At 41.3% G+C, this 21,792-nt stretch overlaps 1 protein-coding gene and 1 long non-coding RNA gene across 2 annotated transcripts; one reads left to right on the top strand and one right to left on the bottom strand.

Annotated features, from left to right (window-relative positions):
• Window positions 1-1,098: 1,098 nt before the first annotated feature.
• Window positions 1,099-4,165, top strand: LOC123983606. The gene is made up of 3 exons (XR_006828233.1): window positions 1,099-1,375; window positions 1,634-1,776; window positions 2,401-4,165. It is a non-coding gene; the product is annotated as an uncharacterized LOC123983606 (long non-coding RNA).
• Window positions 4,166-7,247: 3,082 nt separating this feature from the next.
• On the bottom strand, window positions 7,248-21,186 carry LOC123983605 (ubiquitin carboxyl-terminal hydrolase 31-like). The gene is made up of 16 exons (XM_046069876.1): window positions 20,326-21,186; window positions 15,872-16,009; window positions 15,552-15,640; window positions 14,185-14,277; window positions 13,802-13,937; window positions 13,313-13,463; window positions 12,909-13,089; window positions 12,701-12,812; window positions 12,507-12,601; window positions 11,992-12,069; window positions 11,696-11,825; window positions 11,180-11,299; window positions 10,800-11,025; window positions 10,538-10,696; window positions 10,297-10,449; window positions 7,248-10,204 (listed from the first exon to the last, which is right to left on the bottom strand). The coding sequence occupies exons 1-16, from the start codon at window positions 20,863-20,865 to the stop codon at window positions 8,667-8,669; spliced, it is 3,939 nt and encodes a 1,312-aa protein (XP_045925832.1). The 5' UTR covers window positions 20,866-21,186; the 3' UTR covers window positions 7,248-8,666.
• Window positions 21,187-21,792: the final 606 nt, after the last annotated feature.

Below are 21,792 nucleotides of genomic sequence, written 5' to 3'. Positions count from 1 at the left end.
GGCACCAAAAAAATAACTGAATAATATCAAGCGCAGTGGCTGAAGACAGACTTTCAGTGTTTAAATGTCACTGTGATGTTCTTCATGCACATAATGTAGTTCATCTACATTCCCGGTTGGTTAATGTAGCTTCAAACATCACCACTCTTTTGGATTTTTAATGAGCTTAGTAGTAAGATAGAAGTACTGGCAAAGGAATATTTCAAAAGCAGTCCTTCTCTGAAACCTTAATATTGGAGTCATTTTTATAAATTATTGTGAACAATGCTACAACAAATTTTAAAGCATGCCTTCAGGAATATGCATTTTACATGCATGCTCTTTTTGCACTGAATTAAAACAGCACACATTCACACAACATTCCTCGTCCCTTGCTCAGGATGTTCACATGAGATAGAATGAGGTTCCCTGCTATCCAAGTGAGACAGCAGCTGACACTGCAGAGGCAGAGATTCAGAAGAGTACCTCGTACAGTCCAATTGCTTCAGAATAGTTTAACTTCTGCAGCCGACAGGATATCCCAGTGGTCGAAATCACCAGTGGCTTAGGAGCCAAATTAAAATGAAGTGCTGACAACTGTGGCACAGTCTCAAGTATGTAATGATACATGTTCTACAACTATTTGCAGACCAGTGTTGGAACTGCAGTCTGTGGGGATGACACTTAATAAAGTGTGTGCGTGTGATGTGCTCTATTAACCTTATGGAACAAACCTTCAAAGTGAAGAAGTGAAATGGAATATTTTGACCCAAGAAATGCCATTTTGTGACTGTTAGCCAGTCTAAAAGCAGTAAAAAAAAGTCATTTTCATTTGCACTCAGATACAAATACTGTTTACAAATCAACAGCCACCTGCCCGCCCCTTTTTAACTCGCCTGCAGAGAGGGAGAGGAAAATGGCAAAGATGTGAGATTTTGTTGGGCACGTGCCCTTTCAAGATTTTGATCTGTGAAATTCTGCAAAGTCCTCCAAATTAGAAACAGTTGTTCAGTGCCATCTCCTTGTTGTTGTATCCGTTTGTCAGACGAGCAGGAGTCTGTTTTCGGTGGAGTAGCTAAAGTGAGGTAGAAAGCTGATTAGATTGGAGCAGTAGTCAGACCTCAGCATCTCTCTCACCAGGAGATGTGTTCTAATTAGAGTGCGTGTCTCATGTCTCACTGAGGAGAATAACAAGCCTCATCCCAAGGCTGCCTCCAGATGAACCTCACATCCACAGCAAACCAAAACACATCTGATGTATCAGCAACCCATGGACTCCGGACCACACCTGAGTCGACATGCGGCGCATTAGGATTTTGATGGGGGTTTACATCATGTGGCAGCGCTCTCTAAGCAGGAGGCCTTGCAAAGCTGGAGCAACAATGAAAGAAGCCAGGTAGAGTTGCTCTGCCTCCTGTTTTTACTGCCCAAATTATTCTCTCAGGTAATGAACACATCTTCAAACCCCAATCATTAGCAAAATGGAACTTCCATCAGTAGGGCAGCCATTTCACTCTACTAAGAAGAGTGTGTGTGTGTGTGTGTGTGTGTGTGTGTGTGTGTGTGTGTGTGTGTGTGTGTGTGTGTGTGTGTGTGTGTGTGTGTGTGTGTGTGTGTGTGTGTGTGTGTGTGTGTGTGTGTTTTTCCTGAGCAGTCTGAAAGGAGGGACAAACTGAACCCGAATGATGTTCTGGGGGCTGTGATTATAGGATTCAAGAAGCAAAGATGATCCTGCCTAAGCCTGCTCCAATGTGTGATTTGAAAAGGAAGTTCTGTTTGAAATTCTTCCCAAATATGGTGAGAAAGACTGAATATTGCCCTTTTTTGAGTCTTACTATTTCTGATGAGTAAATAATGATTTTGTATTTGATTTGATCCATGCTTGGATCATTACCATTATTGATATTATGTTTCACAATGCCACATTAAGCAGATATTAAGCAAGACTTGAATTTCCCTGCACACCAATGTATTAAATAACTAACATGTATTAAACTTACATTTGATATTGGCAGGTCTACATTTCTTAATCTACTAATATGTTAATTGGCTGACCATTTTAAATCACAATCAACCCTGAGGAAAATTGCCTCTTCAATCAAACATTGAACTCAGACATAGAACATTATAAGACAATCTTTTGTACTTTTAGAAAAACAATCACGCAGTGCTTTACTTCACAGACATTTAAATTGTACTCCATCAGACAAAAAATTCTTTGTTGTGCCAATAAACATCAATGCACACAATCACACAAACACATACAAACACACACTCACTCACACAGCAGAGGACAGTCCAACCTCCCTGGGCGGCTTGTCTCAGATTGGATGTCAGATGCTGGAGACAGCTGCACTCATCACAGCTTTTATGAATACATTACCTTTTATGTTCACCCAAACACTGATTTATCTTCCTCAGAAAATCAAAGAGGACAGACATTCACTCACCAGTCCTCTGGAAAATTGGAACTTTCAGAAACTTCGTGTAAGACAAATATCTGCAGCCAAAATACCTGCAAATCTTTCAGCTGAGCGGTAATTCAAACCTCATCTTTGACAGAGCGTGTGTGCAGATGTTTGTGCCCGTATTTTTTTTGAGCAGAGATGGCTTATGAAATATCAAAGTGTGTTATTTGCTGCATGAAACTCCACAACATCAAAGACTTTCCTCCTCTCCCACAAGAACCCAAGAATATTTGAGTTTTTTTACCCGTGCAAACCTCGCCTGTCTTCCGTCTCAGCATTTCTCAAAAGGCAAAAGCCTCTAATGAAACAAGATACTAGATGGAGAGACTGCTGCCAACAAAATGGGGAGAAAAAAAAAAACATTTTGGGTGATGATTGACATCCCTGCATCTTTTTATTATTCCTGTGATGTTCGTCCAGACACACTGATGCCAGAAACTGTGGCCTCACACTTTGGCTGATGCAGCAATCTGGTGATATGCGTCTCACTGCCTGCCAACCACCTGGCTGGAAGAAACATAATCAACCTCTCAGTCAATCACTCCTCGCACAGCCAATGGTGTAGGATGAGTGTCAGAGGAAGCGAGGCAGACATGCGCCGGCTGTGTGTCCAACTTTGACACTTCACACCTTGCTCTCTAGCATCCTGATGAGTCCTCTGTATATGCAGGGCCATGGGATCCCAGCTACACACTACTGTGCATTGTGGAGGAGAAACGCAGCGTGTGGGAGGAATATAGCTGCTGCGTCTCAGACATTTTACAGGTTAACGTTTTAAGTAGATCCTCTGCCGTCTTAAGCAGTAGCACTTGGTTGCCTAAAATGTCAGTGCATTAATTAATCAAGGCATTTTCAGGAAAATTACACTTAAGTTAAAATCATCTTGAGGATGTGGAGGGATGATGGAGAATCCTGTATGATGGTTCTATTGCATTAAAAAAAGGCTTTTGTGATCACAAATGACTCCTGAAAGGTACTTTGAGGACTAATCCTGGCAGTTAATGGTAGTTGCCTCTGGTCCACAAACAACAGCACAGTCTCCTGGGTGTTGAAGTTGTTTTCAAGGCACCACTCACTGCTCTGGGTTATGTAATTTAGCTGTGAATTTCCCACATGACATGTCATGTATATTGCATTGCCTTAAAAGCAGTTCTCTCTCCGCCTGCACTCAAGGCAGGCTAGATTTTTCATCTCCAATTAAAAGGGAGCTAAAGTACTGCATCACTGGACTCAAGAGAAGAGAAATAATTGACATGCTTGCTCCTGAAACATGTGAATAATTGAATTTGTTTTTCATTTGGAGGAGGGCGAAAAAAAGATTCACATGGAGAATATATTTACAGTAGCTATGAGTAGGTTGTTGCTTGGTGTGATGCTAAACTCCTCTGTAGATGATGAATTGAATTGGGATGAGTTGGCCATATTGAGAGAAATGTGGTCATTGAGTGCAGAGCAGTTTTCTACACTGAGAGTGACCAACAAGAAGTAAATGAAAAAGAATGAAAGAGATCCCAACGGGAAGCTATTTTTGATAGGGGACATTTTGTTGGTTGCTTGAAGGATTTAAGTGGTCAGGGAGACTCATACTCTCAAAGGTAACGAGAAATAGCATCTGGACTGCAATCAGCGGAACTGCTGAAGAAGACAAAAATTTTTGTGATTAAAAAATCTTTTGTGATTAAAAAATCAAACAAACCCCCCCCCACACATAACTAGAAGCCCAAGAAGAGAATGGTTTCAAACAAAAATTTCCAGTAATGTCTCTTGCACAGCGATGTTTAACTTAAAGGTTTGTTAATTTTAGCTAATATTACCAATATACCAAGTGAGGCTGCACCAGGCAAGATGTGTTTTAATCTTACAATTTTTTCATTTGTAAGAGAATGAATGTGATACTACTTATTTTAGTTACATAGTCTCACTTTACAATCTTGTCATTTTAATATCTAATTTTAATCTAATTCTTGATTAAAACTGGGTATGACATCACATCAGTTTGTGGATTCTGTTTTCCATTGTTCCAAGAAAAGTTCTGAATGATTAAATTACTGAAAAACTATTTTTTTAATGTGAAATACACTGTTCTCTGATCTATAAATACCCACATGTCTGACATGAGGAGTATTCAACTCAGCTTTTCCACTTATCTGCGATCTCACACCTTTTTGTGTGTGTTTTCTGTCAGGCTTTTAAATGTCCCAGACTCCTTTGGGTTTTCTGTGTGTGGTGTTCATTGATGGCATGCAGGCATGTTAAAAGGAAACAAACTGTATCACCATCTAAAAATATCAAACATTGCATCAAAGTGTACAAGATGCAGTAGCAATATTTGTATTAGGAATTATGTACTGCATATGCATACATGCAACATTACCACAGACATGAGACTCAAAAATTATACCACAGTGTTAAATGGACAGCGTGTAGTATAATTATAAAGTTCACAATGTTGCAGCGTAATTTAATTATATTATTTAATAAGTATTAGATTTGTGTTGGTGTTTTAGCCACCCTCTGTATGTCACCTTCACCCCAGTAATTCATCAATCAATCCAAACAGCAAGCAGTGAAAAAGTGAAAGCTAATCATGAAGATCCTGCTCATCGTCTCCTTCTTTCCAGGGACCGAGTGTCTCAAAATGGAAACTTAGCAGTAGCACTAAGGATTGAATTTGGCCGCGGGAGCAACGAAGATTGGACTGATCAATCCGATTAGATTGCCTTTCTCCAATGTATTAAGCACATTAATGTAGCAAAAGCAAAACATTTAAAATAATTCAGCATGTTAGATGTATTATGTTCAGGAGTCGAGAAGGGTAATGCCACAGTTTTGTGTGTTAAATCCAGATTAAAGTTGCTGAATTCTCCACTGAGGTCTTGCTAATGATGTTCTCTTGGAACTGATACAATTGGCAAATGATTATTGATTTCAGCACAAGAGGAGGCTGGCTCCTTTACAGAATGTTCTTATGCCGGGTTGCAGTCTGTGAGTTTTCTAATTACATTCATACATGCATATTAATGGTGCAACCTCACGTTTTTCTTTAGAACACGAGAATGCTAATTTCTGATAAGGTATACAACTCAGAGCCTTCCTGCCACGTGTGAAGAGAAGCATGTTGCAGCCCCATCACACCAGAGGCCATTTTTAAAATTTCATCACTTCTCAGACTGGAAGGGGTGAGAAGTGAGAGGGTGAAAATGTAATTCCCCAAAGTGATGACTGTTATACAAAATTACAAGAATAGAAAGACAAAGAGGGAGCATTAACTCTTAATATGTCCAGCCTTGGGCCAAACTAATAAAAGCACAATTGAATCAGCTCTAAATAAATGATGGTTCTGTAGTTTAATAACATATCATCTCCCTCACTGACACCATTGCATTTGACGGCACTATCTATCTTAATAATCCCACAAGTTCAGACTGAAGGGTGTTTCTCACGGACAAATTCACGTTGAGTGTTGCTTCATTTCCCTAACTCATTATTTTTGTGTCTGCTGAGATTTTGAGGAAAACACTGAGCTCCACCAAGTGGAGGAAATGTGAAATGTAAATGTGCTAAAAGACAGTAGTACAAAAACAGTCACATATGTCAGCAAAATGTTACATAACGACATACTTTTATTTTGTTGTCTCGCACTGCTAAATCAACGCCAATGCACACTGCCCCCCCACCCACCCCCAAAAAAAAGATGAGCACAAAACATGTCAAATAACTTACATTGTCTCACAGAATATAAATAAAAAGAATCATCAAAATAAACAAAAGTCATCAACCTCGTGCATTTGTGAAAATAAATCATTCCAAATGACATTTTGTTATATCTATATATGCCTTTCATTTCATCAACACTGCAAAGTTTCACTGAATGTTGATGACATATATATATCAGTTTACATACCGCATGTGTTGGATATAATAGCACAGTATCAACACACTGTGGCCACCAGGCACTAACGATAATACGTTCTTTGATTCTGCACCATGTACCAGAAAGCTAACGCAGTTTAAGTAAAAGCAGCGTGTGGTCCGGCTGCTTGGGTTACTGATGAACACTCACTTCGCTATGACACTGACATTCAGTAAATCTATAATTCTGATGTATATAATTGCAACTTTCATTTAAAAAATTGCAATTGGTGGGACTCCTAGTTAGTGATGCATTCTAGTGCAGTCTATCACAGTAAAATCTCTCTTATCAAGATACCACTATTGTAGGTTTTTATGAGACTAGTTTGACGATACAACAATTGAATTTAACACACTATCAAATCACACATCATTCCTTTTTTAGGCTCTTCAGACAGCGTGGTTTTAAAGACCGAGTTCAGCATCTGGTCTTGAATGATCCCAGCCTAACCTGTCAAAATGTGTATATTTAGAACCAGACAACCAGCCTGTCATTAATTCTTGTCTAAAACACTAGTGTCTTTGGAACAGTGTCATTTTAATTTCTCAGCTCTCACAGAAGATCTGGTAGAACACCTCGTACCTCGTACATGCTCTCTATAAATCTCATACAATCACAGATTATAAATGAAACTTGTAAACTGCAGCTGTGTGTAGTTGCCAAAGCCATGTAAAAGCTCTCCTGTTAAAAGTTGTTAAAGGGTGTGACTTGTGAGGAAAAAACGTGAGACAAATGAATACAATACGGAAAAAACATTAATTGGCAAGTGAGTTGATTTACTTTGAGAGGGTGAATGAGCAATACTTATCATTCATACAAAATGTATATTACTTTGAAGAAATGTGCAAACAAAGCTTTAATAAAGGATGCCTTAACATGCTCTCTGATGCTGGCATTTGGAAAAATATACAGTTAGAAATATATACACATCCAAGAGTAGCACGTCTACATACTCAGTGTGGGCATTAGCAAGAGTCTGCTTGCATAGTTAAGTGCATGCATAAGCAATTTTTCATGCAACAACTGTCATTATACTTCACGAGTGGTGATCTCTTTTCTCAAACTGTGTCAGCGTGTTCAGTGTTGATCTAATCCGTAATGCAAGCTAAAGATGTGCACAAGCTGCGATGTCACACGTGAAGACAGAAGATGAGGCTGACTCAAACATACCATAATGCTCTATGTACATGTATGGTGTTTCAACAAAGGCATCCAAGCTGTCCTTTAATATGTTGTCTGTGTGCGTAGTGGCTAATTTATATATATATTTTTTTTACATTAACCCTGTGTTCATCTGAGAGGAATGTTTGGAGATGTCTGGCAGTCTGAAGAGGCTGATCCCCATGAGGAACATGGGCACCGCAGTTAAGTGTTGGCATCAGCAGCTGGAGGGCAGCTGGTGGCGAAGGGAGGGAGGTTTTCGGTGGGGTAACAGGTTATTACAGGTAAATAAAACACAAACATTTAAGAAACACTAAAAACCAAGGGCCCCAGACATTTAACACCAATGACACATGCTTCATTCGTGCACTTCTCCTCGGCCTCTCGATGACAATCCTGATTTTGGCTGCCCAAAAATCCTTCTTAAAGCTGTTGCACAATTACTACATCAAGGAGCATATGTAAACAACAGCTCAGGTTAAATATGCTTAAATTGTGTTTTACTTGAAATTACATTTTCAGTGCTTAATAAATATTAAAATTGAATTATAAATTTACCAACACCTGCAGTTATACAGTTTAGATTAAATACTTTGATAACTTTGATTATCTGAGGCACTGATGTTTTGTCGTTGACATGTGGCTCTCAACATTGAAGGAGAGCCATACATAAAGAGTTTTGGAAATAATTCCAAATATTTCACTGCATCAGCATGTTAAAAATTGCCAGTAAACTTCCTTTGGTGACTGAGTAGTCCATGTTGTATCTCAAAAGTTTCTTTCCACCATTAGATCTGCTTTCCATCTTGTGCAAAGTCACTTTTAATTTCACCTCCTATCGAGATGTACTTCTTTCCACTATGCTACAGACACAACAAGGCAATAATTACATACATGTGCAGCCCATGCTTATTTACAATACAGTATAATATTCCTCAAAATCAATGCAATCCATACAAAGTGCTTTGTTAAAATCCATTCCTAAATAACTATTTAACAGTAAGTATGGCAGCTGGTATTCATTATTCAACCACTGAAAAGCTACAGGTGCTTTAAAGATATTTGTCAGACTCTCTGTCTAGTTTGATGGTTGAAACACCTCAGAGCTGCACGAAAGAGATTGTTATCAGGCTTTTGAAATAATGTCACTTGGCCCTCTGGCTAGATTGTGTCGAGGTGATGGGGATCTTCCTGGACTGCACTGTCTTTTTAGCAGGCTCTTTCTTTGAAGGATCTTTTGCATTGGCAGAGGACTGGGTGGTTGTTTCTGCTCCAGAAAGCTTGGACTTTGTGGAGGGCAGCAGTGAATGCTTAGCTGCAGCGGACGCCTTAGAGGACTCCTTGTCTTTGGCTGTGGTCACATTAGTCTGGGCCTCAGAGGCCCCATTCTGGGCTTTCTTAGTCACTCCATGTGGGATTCCTTCTCTAGCTGCATCCCCGCCACAATCCTCTGGACTTCCTTTAGCCTCTCCCAGCCCTGCTTTCCCACTATCAGATGACTTGCGGGTCTCCTTGGGCCTCAGAGCAGTTTTGAAGAAGGATAAACCTTTGTCCTCGGTCTTACTGTTCCTTTGAGGTCCCCTTGGCGGTGGGGCTGCGTTTGCAGAAGAAACACCCACACTCGAGGATCGGAGAGAGATGGAGGAGCTACTGCTTGAGCTTCGCCCCGCTGCCCTGTTCTCCGCAGCACGGCCCGGCCTGCCCTCCGCTTTAGTAGCACCACTCAACCTGGAGGGAGGACCTCCAGGGTTAACCTTCCTCTCTGGGACCACATTGGTCCGTGAGGATTCACGGCTAGCGCTCCTCTCTGCTGCTCTAGTCCTTCCTGAGGCTGAGTTTTTCTCGCCTCCCCCTCTGGGTGATGTTCTCCTCTGAGGGTGTGAGCTTTGTACTCCTGGAGAACCACTCTTCCTCTGTTGTACAGAGTCAGAATGTAATACCTCCGGGGTTTGGGATGACCCTTTCTTGGAGGGGGTTGCTGTTCTTGAGGAACCAGCCTTGCTAGTTTTAGGTGGTCCATCGCTTTTGTCCTTTGGGCTTGATGCTGATGCTGCACTCTTGGTCTGTGTTCGAGACGGTAACTTGTCAACAGCGGGGGTTGCAGGAGACAGAGAGCTGGATGACGTTGAAGAGGTGGCAGTACGCTTCTTAGGACTCCTTTCACTCTCTGTTCCGGTCTTTGCTGAGGTCCTTTTAACAGCAGAGCTATCTGCAGCCCCATTTCTCTGTTTCGGCTCCTTTGCAACTGCCCCGTGTCGAGGACTGACCTGTTCAGCAGCAGTGACTACATTGTTGTTATCCCCGGCCTGGATGGAGCTCCTCTGCTCTGCCTGTGCCACAGCCTTGGAGTGAAGCTGCTCTATCAGCCTCTTACTGCCTGGATTACTATCTAAAACCGTAAGGGCCGACTTGCCTGACAGTTTCTCTGGCTTAGGTGACCCAGTGGAGCAGGAGGTTGACAGCTTGCTATCAACAACCTCTCCTATCCTCTCCAGTGTTGAGGAGGAGGAGTGGGATTCCAGAGAAAAACGTGAGGGAGAGTTGGAACGAAGTTGGAGCTTAGCGGAGTGGGACCAGGATGGTTTAGTGCCATTTTCACTCAGCACCAGTGGACTGGCAATGGACGATCTGGAGGAGAATGTTTGTCTTTGCATGCCCCTGACTGCGGGCCGGCACGATAAGCCTGCATGGAAGAAAGATATGCATCAATATGAGATACTTTAGGAAAATATTCATATTTTTCACATCTGAAAACAGGTCAGAAAATGCCCTCACCATCATCCTCGCTCCGCTCACCAGCAAACTCAGCTGACTCAGAGAGGGAGGCCAATGAGGTGCGTCTGGAGGAACCAGACGAGGCTTGGCTCGGTGGACGGCTGCCCATCAGCCGACTAATCCAGTGCTCACACAAAGAGGAACTGGTGGATCCTAAAGTCCCAAACAGACAGTGATTCCATACAGAATATTTAAATATGTACATAAGACACTGTGCAAGCTAATATCAATAAAATAATACCTCCCACAGAACTGTTGGCAGACCACGATGGAATTGTGGCACGTCTTTGATAAAACAAGATGTAACCAGTTTGCTTGCAGACCTCATCTTCAGAAATGGGATGAACATCGCTATCATCAAAGCAATACCACTGTCCATCAATGGAGTTCTTACAGTGAGCTACAAGACACAAAATATTATAATTATCTTAGAAAGCTTTCATGTGAATCAGTTCATACAACCACAGTCCATTTATTATTGGTTGGTGATGCTGCTCTGTTACCTGTGTAATGTCCTCCTTGCATGGTCCCATGATGGTTACACACCGCGTACAGGTCATACAGGTAGTCCTCTGGGTCACGGCCCATCCCATAAGGCCGTCTCCATGGTGACCAGTGGGAGGGGAGACTCCAGCTGCTCTGGCTCCTCTTCACCATATGGGGTGCCATGTCCATGCCTGTGAGCGGGAACTTCACCATGTTCTGCATCTTCATTCGTCGATCCCCATCCTGAAGTTGCAACACATTTATGGCATTTAGTTGGCACAAGCACGTTCTTCTATGTGCAGTAATATGAAAATAAAAAATCTTTCACTCTCTTGTATATTTTTTACACTTCTGAGCATTTTGGCACCTTCATTTACAAGACTGTCTACATCAGTACCTGTCTGAAGCGTTTTAGGTGAAGTATGAGGATGTCTGGCAGGGTCCAGAGACTGAGCTTGATGCTGCCCTGCTGAAGTTGCTTACAGTGTGGACATCGCCATGCATCATCAGGAGCGAGCTGAAATGAATGGGGAGGAAAAATCAGTTATTAAATAGCAAATAAACTCTAGCTTATGTGTTTTGGGTTTTATTACCCTGTAACATCTTTGTATATTTTTTTTTGTATGTTACATTTTTTTTACTAATTTGTTTTTAACATTTCATTAAAAAAAAAATTGGAAAAGTGTAACTGTACTGCAATCTAGTGTTTGTCAATTTCACAATCCAACAACACACATCCCACAATTTACCCTTCCTTACTCAAACCACCATTTTTAATTAAAACTATGCATTGGGGGGGACAAGCTGAAATGTTGCATGCAGCAAAGAAATACACACTAAACAAAAACCTTCTTTACTTCAAAGATTTATTCAGTGTCAGTGATATTCTACTTGACACCACATCTCAGCCTACCTGTTCCTCTTTCGTGTAGAGCTGAAAGCACTGGGCAAGTGAGCAGGTCTGAGGCTGCAGGTGCTGCTCCTTTACTTGACGCACACTTTCAGCATCTGGTATGTATTCATCCTCGGTTCTTTTGAACAAACTGCAGGTATAACATGGCATGAGTCACAGAGGGGTCACATAGAACTTCAGAAGACATTAATAGTATGTAATTTGCGCACATATCTGAAAGGAGACGTCACACATCTGCCCAAAGTTTAATACAATACGTGTGATTGGCAATTCAGTCAGTGCCGGATCTCACTTACTAGTCTTTCGTCTCCTTGTCCCATTCAACAACAATTTTGACATGAGGTGGCCCTCCGGGACCACAAGATTTGAATGCCCTGTTGAAAGTGAGATTAAGAGAACCCCACATTATGTTTTTTAGAGAAGTCATTTAGCTGATACTCATATGCAGAACTATAAAAGTAAAGTAAATTAAAGATTCTGGCAAACCCAACATGTTACTATAATATACCAAGCTCTAAAACTCTCTTTAATAAGGTTGGGGTTTATTTTATTGGGGTTTGTTTGTTGTCAAAGAAGCAAATGTCCTTTTTTCTCATTTTTAAAAATCCATGCAATAACCGCAGAGGTCATCACCTTCTTAGAAGAAAATCTATAGAAACTATCATACATCTCAGGACAACATCAATACCACTGAAGAGTCGGCCTAGATACTGTAGCTCTTCCATCAAGTGGATTGAGCACACTGCAGGGTTTATATAATGACTACTCAAGCGCGGTAACACTCCCCCCTGGTGGTGATAAGTGACATTACCTCTCCACAGAGGGATGGCAGAGCGGCTGCTCCTCCTGAGGCAAGAGATATGTGATTCCAACCACTCCTACCACACGCAAGGTGAAGGGCCCTACCTACAGGCCATCAGGGATAAGACATTAAAAAACATAACGCATAAACGTAACTCAAACATTATAAATAAATGGGCCTGTGTGGATGTGATGATTATGTACCTGTACAAAGACTCCAGGGCGCAAAAGATGCAGCATCTTCTCCAAGATCTCTTTCTGAAGTACATCCCATGTCACTGTACGCTCCAAATACAGAATAAAAGGATTACCGAACCTGCAGGAATTACAAAAACAAAATAGTTTGACCTACATCCGTTTTAAAGATTTCTTTGAGATAATGATTTAAACCTTTACAAGTGTTGTTGAATACCTGCGTCCTTGCTGTCCAGCGCAGGCTCTGTTACACACCAACAGGACAATCTTCTCAGCATTCCCGCTATTCTTATTGGGACTTTGAGGTGGGGTAGTTGGGTCTTGTATTTGTGGGGATAGCCTATTATTATCTGTGCCATACTTTAGGTTGTTCTGGTTGAGATTTGCATGTGGGCTCCCTGTAATAAATGCAGAAAATGTCAAGTTACAACGTGAAATAAAGTAAAAAACTAAAATGATACACTAGTAAGCTGCTTTAAAAAATCAATCCAACATGCTGGTCAGTGTGTTTAGCAGCTTCCTTCTCCAATACAAGCCCATTTCTAATCTAATTTCGACTCCTACTGTCTTGATAAGACAAAGAGCTGAACTCATTTCGGTAGAATAAACAGGATGTTGTACCGCCTCGCTTGGAGCGGATCTGCTCCGGTCTGAATAGTTCAGGTGTCTCGAAGGCAAAGATGGAGTCACTCTCCTGAATGATCTCAAGGTCGTCGTCGTCGTCGCAGAAGGAGCGATGAAAGCCGTCATAGTACATTTCAGTGAGGACGATCTGAGCAAAGGGGTGGTTTGCATTTGGATTAATTCAATAGATCAGAATGAGTGAAAAATAAAATCTACCAGGCAGTAACAAAAAACGGGCTTCATTCTGAAATACAGTCGATATTTATTAAGCACTTATGATAAAATGTTACTCAGATCAACATAGCTAATCCTTGTCTTTGATTATGAGATACAACAAATATAAACTTAGCCACCTAATTCTCTCATTGCTCACTGAAAACACTCCTTCACCATCCTGTTTCCTCAAATTGGCACAAACTATCTTTAATCCTCTTAATTTTGAAACATTAATGGCTTAAAAAAGGGACATTTCTAATAAGACAGCACCTGTTGGGCAGGGATTTTGGTCTCTTGAGCCACAGCTTGTCTCAGTCTGGACACGGTGCCAGAAAGAGGCACCGCCACCCCGACTCTCATACAGTGGGAGCACTTTCCTTGGTACACCACTGTCACATACAGGGGCCTGCAACACAGAAAGACTTAGATTAATTGGCTGTTTCATAACCATGGCTGGACTGATGTTTCAAAGACAGGCAGCATCTTCTAATTTTAGCTTTCTCCTGTCAGATCTTTCATGGTGTTTGTCTAGGCTGAGTTTGACACTCTTTTTAGTGCCTGGATACGGTCTCATTGCATTTTTGGATGAAGGGACTTTTTTTTTGTCTGATAGATATTATCTTCCTCATAAACTAGATGCAGAGTCACCTTACCGTGTGTGAGGTACCGGGATTGGCAGTGAGATGCAGAGGAAAGGATCAAAGGTGTTGCTCTGTTTCTGGCAGTGAGGGCAAGTCAGGGATGACCTACAAAGAGACATGATGAGAATAATCAAATGCAGCTGGAATATTGTTAGTGCATCATTTTAAAGGAATAGTGCAATGTTTTGGTAAATATGTATATTCATTCTCTTGCTGCGAGTTAGATGAGAATATCGATACCATTCTCATGTTTGTAAGCTACAGTAGATATGAGCTGCAGGTTATCTCAGCTTAGCATAAAGGCTAGAAACAAGAGGAAACAGCTAGCCTGGCTTGGTCCAAAGATAACTTAATCCCTCTACCAACAAGTTCACCAATTAGCATTTTATATCTCTTTTGTTTAATCACATAAACCGAAGTTTATGAACAAGTTAAGCAAATAATGTGTCAATGACCTTTAAAGGTGCTTGAAGGAGGATTTTGTTACTCTTGGAACAGAGTAAGGCTAGTTGTTTCCCCCTTTTTCTAGTCCTTGTGCTAAGCTAAGCTAACGGGCTGTTGGTTTTATCTTCATGTTTACCATACAGAGTGGTAACGGTCTTCTCTTCCCAACATCCACTTCCAGGAATAGGGTGATCACAGCCATGATCTTTAGAGTGTTAAGATGGCTGTAAACATCATTCGTGTTTATATAGATGTAATATTATTGGCACATCATTTTAAACAGTCAATACTGTGTGATATGGCCAAAAATGTTATCACAATAAAAAATTAATATAATTCGATATCGAGAATTATCACGATAACCTTTAAAAAAATTTTAAGGCTACTTTTTGCTCCAAAGTTGAAGAAACAAGATGATTAATTGTGTTTTTAAACTATTCTTTATGGTCAGAACATGACAAACACTTGCCAAACAGGAAAATTAGGTCGCAGTAATAATTGTTATGGTTTTGTTGCCCAGCCCTATTGCTGCATATTACTTTAATGAAAAAAGTTACACAAAATAACATACACGCTTGATGAAAATCCCTGAAGTTTAAACAGAACTGTTTCCTTTTGTCAATGTGATCACCTTGTTCTGTTCTCAGAAGGAAGGCTGTGGGATGTTGTCAAAATCGTTGGCAAAAGCTTGTAAATAAACCTTGAGTTTAGAGTATGTGATTAAAAAGTTGTGTGTTTGGCATTTGCTGATCAAACTTTCCAGACTTTCCCTTGAGATAGGAGGATCCAGGATGTTATGGACTTTGTTTTATTTTTGTATTGCTTATAAATGTTCTTTTTTGATTTACAGGCAGCTAATGTTAATGTGAGCTGGTAGCACATCAGAATTTACATTTGTTATGAACAGATTATGTACCAGCATATGAAAATATTACCTGTATTGTGCCTGAAACAACTCCTGTACAAAAGAGCCAGGTGCTGGTAGTGGAGATCCTTCACGGGCATTTTCCTCTTCTACTGGAGGCTGAAAAAACAAGATAGACACTGAACAATTATTTGGCAAACAAGTATAGCATAATGCATGTCAAACAACAGCAGCAGTCACAAGTAGTACAGTATAGTATCACAACATTCAGTTATTTACAATATTGATCATTTGGGTGACACAAAAGGTAAAAGATTCTGTCAAAATTTTAACATAGAGTACTCTTTACTGAAAATGTAACATCTAACTGTCTTCTAAGTTGCTGTTTACCTTCCTGGGGGACCTGATGTCAGGGTGCATGATATGGTTGAGGTCTTCATGAACCCTATCCAGCAACCAGAGGAGGAATTCCTGGGCATCGTGCTGGGAGTTACCCTTGAACTGCAAGGCGCTCTTTGACACCACATTCTGCAGCAGACAACGGCAGGACAAACAATTGATGTGTTAAGTGGACAGCTCCTAAAACAGAAATGACTTTGTACAACAACACTTTATTTTTCTTTTGACAGCACTGCCTCATCATAAAATATTAAGTATGTTTGACTAGGATAACAATCAGCACAATCCTAAAGGTCAGCAGAAAATCGACAGCTTAACCTCACTGGCAATTAGCTATTGGAGATGACAACAGTGGTTGCTCTACAGAGCAACCCATCTACAGAGCTGGCAGCTACAAAGTCACCTCGACTGACTATCAAATGTCACGCAAGGTCAAAGATATGAGGCAACTGTGCACTGTGTGCCTTCCCAGCCTGCCCCATGAGATAGTCTTGCTTATTTTGAAGGCATTACCAAGGCAGTGTCAGCATATTGTACAAATAAAGAGCTAGCCTTTCTTCTCAGAGCCTCAGAGGTTATATGCAAGTGAAGGTTGCCTTAATAGACTCCTCTGATTATGAGACAATGAAGGATAAAAACTATTTGGAGGTTTAGACCGTGACAGAAATACAGACTGAATATTAAGGATGAATTGTTTAGATATCCTTTTCTCTTTTAAACAGCTTGACAGAAATAGTGTGTCCCATAATTGCCATGCGGTATGTTCCTCTCAAGGTTCTGGTGAATACAGTAAAAATAGGTCTGATGCTTTGTGTATAAGTAACAAATGTAAGGGACAAAACACCGATGCTGCCCCATTCCATTTAGCATCTATGAACCCAGTTGCAAGTAATCTAATAGAGAGTAGCTACTGGAAAGCACACAGTCAGCTAAGAAACCATTGTGGCAAAAATAAATGTGTATTCATTCCTAACAGCAGCTCCTATGTTCTTACACACTTACTATAATCAATAGTTCATTACATCACATTGGTTTGTGACAGCGTTGTACCAGTAAAGCCAGGATGGAGATCAGAGTGTCTACACTGATGACATGGTTTATCATTTAGTTTAGGCAGATTTCAAGTGTGTGGAAGCTGGTGTATTGTCTATGTCTGTGTGTTTCTGTGCTATACTGGCTGTGCCCAACTCCTTACTCTCTTCCTTTAAGATTCAATGAAAGTAAAAACTTTTATAGCTGATACACTTTATTGTTTAAAACATAGGGATACTACAGATGTGGCAAGGGGGCAACATGTCGCACATTCACATGAAGGAAATATATCATTACCACAATGAAACCTCCAGACAGAGAAAATATGGCATTTTTCTATTAGAAGAAGATGATGAAGAAGTTGTTAACCTTTCTCCTTACTTCCCATCCAAACATATTAGGGAATGATAGTTGTTACTAATAGTTTGAGAAGAAACTGATCATTCCTTCCAAACTACTCCTTTCAAATGTGTGATCATATTCTATAATGGGTACTGTAGCCATAGATAATACAGAGCAGTACAAGTTGATCATTTACTATCCCTTCAATAGAGACTAATCCAAAACAGAAGTCTAATCATTTAATCAGCCACTGACTTCAGTTACCTTGTGTTATTTACAGACTACCACCATTTGTTGGATCTGTTTCACCATCAATCACATTGTGAAATTAAGTATTGCTTTTCACAAATGGTGAATGTCTCTTGTAATCATCTAGGAGAGTTTGTGCACATTGGGCTCTCTGGCAGTTGGTTTGGCAGGATGGTGTACAACAACATAATCCTCAAGCCAATCGCTTCTGGGAGAAAATGGACACTGGGACACAGTGGATAATTCCCTTGTGTTATTTTTATGGATATCTTCCTAATGATCTTTAAGTGCTCTCAGTTTAGGCTCAGATTGTGGTCTGAGGCAAGAGGCACGAAACAGTCATGTGTCCATGCTGAGCTGTAATGTACACTAACTACATTAATGGCATGTTTCGCTAAGGTTCAATTAGCTGCATTTATTTTTTGTGGTGTATACTTCGTTGGAGGGTAAAATCAATTTTTAGCAAACACTTTCAAGAGACAGTTTGAGAACTGGAGTACTTTCAGTCCAACCAAATATTTTTTTATTGTTATAAGTTAGTTAGTTTGAAATCTTATCAAAGTAAAATTAGCATTAATTCTAATATCGCAAATCACATCAGTTAAAATAATCACAATTAGACTTTTTTTTAATGTTCAGTCGTATTACACTGAACAAAATAATAAACACAACACTTTTATTTTTGCCCCCATTCATCATGAGCTGAACTCAATGATCTTTCTCTATGTACAAAAAAAGGCCCATTTCTCTCAAATATTGTTCACAAATCTGTCAAAATCTGTGTTAGTGAGCACTTCTCCTTTGCCAAGATAATCCATCTACCTCACAGGTGTGGGATATCTAGATGCTGATCAGACAGCAGGTGTGCCTTAGGCTGGCCATAATAAAAGGCCACTCGAAAATGTGCAGTTTCACTGTATTGGAGGGTCTGGGGGGGTCCGGAAACCAGTCAGTATCTGGTGTGACCACCATTTGCCTCACGCAGTGCAACACATCCCTTTCACATAGAGTTGATCAGGTTGTTGATTGCGGCATGTGGAATCTTCGTTCACTCCTCTTCAATGGTTGTGCGAAGTTGCAGTCAGTTACTTTCCTGACAGTTTGAGCAGAAATTCCTTGGTTATGCAAACCTATTGTTGCAGCAGCTGTCCGGGTGGATGTTCTCAGACAGTCTTGGAGGTGAAGATGCTAGATGTGGAAGTCCTGGGCTGGTGTGGTTACACGTGGTCTGCGGTTGTAAGGTTGGTTGGATGTGCTGCCAAATTCTCTGAAACGCCTTTGGAGAAGGCTTATGGTAGAGAAATGAACATTCAATTCATGGGCAACAAGTCTGGTGGACAATCCTGCAGTCAGCATGCGAATTGCACGCTCCCTCAAAACTTGCAACATCTGTGGCATTGTGCTGTGTGATGGAACTGCACATTTTCGAGTGGCCTTTTATTGTGGCCAGCCTAAGGCACACCTGTGCAATACCCATGCTGTCTGATCATATAATATTAGAAGAACATTTCTACTGTATTCCCTCCCAAACATTTAAGGAATGATGCTATTAAAAAGCAACAGCTTGTGATGGTACTAGACAAAATAATTTACATTAGCATTAAAAAAAACTTGCCAAAAAGATGAATCACCATTAGCTTTTGGATATACTGGCATAATTCCTAGTTTATCAAAAATTAGATACTAACTTTGACAAATATACTTTATCAAAGTGCCTGATAGCGTGAGCTTGCACTTCATTTCCCTACTGAGTTAAACATATTCAAGGCCTCTCACTCTGAAGAGAATAATCTATATCCAATCAGACAGTTTGTACTCTGGCTGGCAACCAAAGGTAGGATAAAAAATGGACAGAAATAGTAACACTGTCAAGAATAAGTAAAGTGTTGTATGGCCTTGTTTAATTTAGTCCCTCTCTATTATGTATTTTGGGCGTTTGAAAGTAGAAAATAGGTTATAAAGAAAAATACATGAAATAAAGTATCCCGGTTTTGCGAAAGAACAAACCTTTGTGAGTGTGACAGGGAAACTTTTCAGTGCTGGGATACAGGTTTATGGGGTGAAACGAGGAAAAAACTGACAAGGCTGGAACAAAAGCGAGTGTGGGACAGATAAAAAAAGCAGTTAAAAATCTAATAATTTTGATGTGAATCAAATTAATATATTACATCCCAACACTCAGCTGACCAGTTAAAACAGCCTTTTAGAGAGAGGAGAGTCTGTTTAGGAACACTGACTTCCCCTGGTTCATTAGGATTTATTATCCTATAAAAAGGTTGATTGTAAACGCAAATATTACATAAACAGTGAGCTGTGTTGGCTCTGGTATGGAATCTGACTCTTCAAAGACAGAAATTGTTTTTTGTTCATGTACAAAATATGAAATAAAACAATAATTTTAAAACAACAAAGAACAGACTAAACACTAGCTCTTAGTTAACTTAAGATGCTCAAAAGGATAATGCATGACAAGTGGCCCCACTTGGCAGGTATTACCCTTAATGATAGTACACAAAAAGCTCAAACTGGTGTATAGTGGCTCCTGGCGATCCATCTGTAACAATCTTACCCCTCCTGACTTTACTCTTTATTTAAGAATTAAACTTATAATGCAGTTAGATCATATCCTCACCTGACATTTCAGGTAAGCTCCTCTGTGTGTACTGAAATAGATCAGGGGCACTGATGTTATCTGGAAACTCAATGTGCACTAAAAAGCCAGTCTCTCTTACCATGTGTGCACATTGTGTATCTTGTTGGTAGTTGATGTATTAATTAAACTTTTTAAACCAAATTGGACCACTGCATGATGCACAGCCTACCTTGAAGTCTCTGCTGTGCTGAGGCGTGTACTCGAAGGTCCACAGAGCTCGAACCAGACCGGACAGCTGCTCAGTCACCTCCCCTGCGTCCTGCTGCTGCTGGCTCCCCTTCTTCTGCACCAGCACCCCGTTAGACTTGGCCTTGTCGCTGCTGCTGCTGGTCGTCTCTCCCCCTTTGAACTGCTCCAGGGCCAGGTACTCAGCAAAGAGCTCCGTGTTGCTCAGGCACTGTAAGATAGCGTTCATGAAGCAGGTGTTGCCGTGGTTCTTGAGTCCGGCGACACCCGGGACCTTGTCCCCGAAGGGAAACCCCCCGCAGTCGCTGTCGTCGGACGGGACTGACCCCCCGGTGGTGGTCGGGATCAAAGTTGCATCGTCCTTCTCATCCTCGGCGGCCTGCTCGTCGGTACCGAAGTGAGACAGAGTCGACAGAGTCCGGAGAACTCTGTTCATAAAGCTCCCCACGGAGCGGACCGAGCTCCTCCGGAAGAGTTTTTTACTGAAGGATTTCTTCTCCTTGTTACTGACAACTTTCGACATGGTCAGGCTGATGGCTTTCCCCGCTTTTTACGCCTTAATTCCAGAAAGGGCCCCCTTTTTCAGAGCATCGGCTCATCCCCATGCAGCGGCAGCTCCTCCACAATGTTGTTTTACACAAGGCCTAGGCATATTTCACAGAAACATAAAGGCCTGGCAGTTCTGGGGATCATATGGAGACAGCAGAGTAGCATGAAATCAGCCCACTTGCAACACTGCGTCGGATTGCATAAACAGCCTCCATGGAGAGCCGCTATCAGGGCGCTTTGCGTGAACGCTCGGGGTAGTCCCGCACCGGCCAGCAGCCATCATGTCTAACTGTCCGTCCGGTGACATAACATCACCTGTGTCATTGTTTAGACACAAAAACAAGGCGCTGTGGGTGAGTATCAATGGACACAATGTCCGTCAGACATAGCCGAAACATCAAATCAACCTTTCACAATTAGGTTGAGAGAGCCGAGAGGAATCCCTCATCATTTATTAAACAAAGCGCAGCTCCACCCTATTGAAGGTATTTTTTCATCTATGGTCGTCAGACCCACGGTGGTGTTGGCGGGTCGGTGATATTTACCCACTGGATGTCTTCCCTACATCACCTCCACAGTGGGCGCGCTCGCAGGAGCTCTGCCAAACTGAGGAACACCCGGACCGGAGCGGCACAACCCACCGCTCCCTTGCGTTTGACCACTGCGGAGCATCTCGTCGTGTTCCAGATGTGTAAGGTGCACGTTTCGGTGTCCCCATCCGAAAGTTTTCGCCAACACTTGTCTCACTCTTCGTGCGCCTCAATTCCTCCTCCGCATGGGATTCATGTCGAGGCCGATCCTCCCGTCTCCATCATCATCTGTAGGCACCGATGGTGCAGGCAGGGCGGTGACGGCTGACGTCAGGGACAAACACTGGTCCATGTTGGAGGAGAGCAGGTAC

This window comes from Micropterus dolomieu, linkage group LG14 (assembly GCF_021292245.1).
Source record: "Micropterus dolomieu isolate WLL.071019.BEF.003 ecotype Adirondacks linkage group LG14, ASM2129224v1, whole genome shotgun sequence".
Classification (NCBI taxonomy): domain Eukaryota; kingdom Metazoa; phylum Chordata; class Actinopteri; order Centrarchiformes; family Centrarchidae; genus Micropterus; species Micropterus dolomieu.
The sequence above is the reverse complement of the archived record's forward strand: the minus strand, read 5'-3'. Positions and strand labels throughout refer to the sequence as shown.

What these genes read in the sequence shown, in the direction of transcription:
- LOC123983605 (XM_046069876.1), bottom strand. Translation starts at nt 20,865, where the DNA reads ATGTCGAAAGTTGTCAGTAACAAGGAGAAGAAATCCTTCAGTAAAAAA. An exon ending in TTGTTTCAGGCACAATACAG is followed by an intron (nt 14,278 to 15,551) that starts GTAATATTTTCA and finishes GTCTCTTTGTAG; the next exon opens with GTCATCCCTGACTTGCCCTC. An exon ending in GCCCTGGAGTCTTTGTACAG is followed by an intron (nt 12,602 to 12,700) that starts GTACATAATCAT and finishes GATGGCCTGTAG; the next exon opens with GTAGGGCCCTTCACCTTGCG.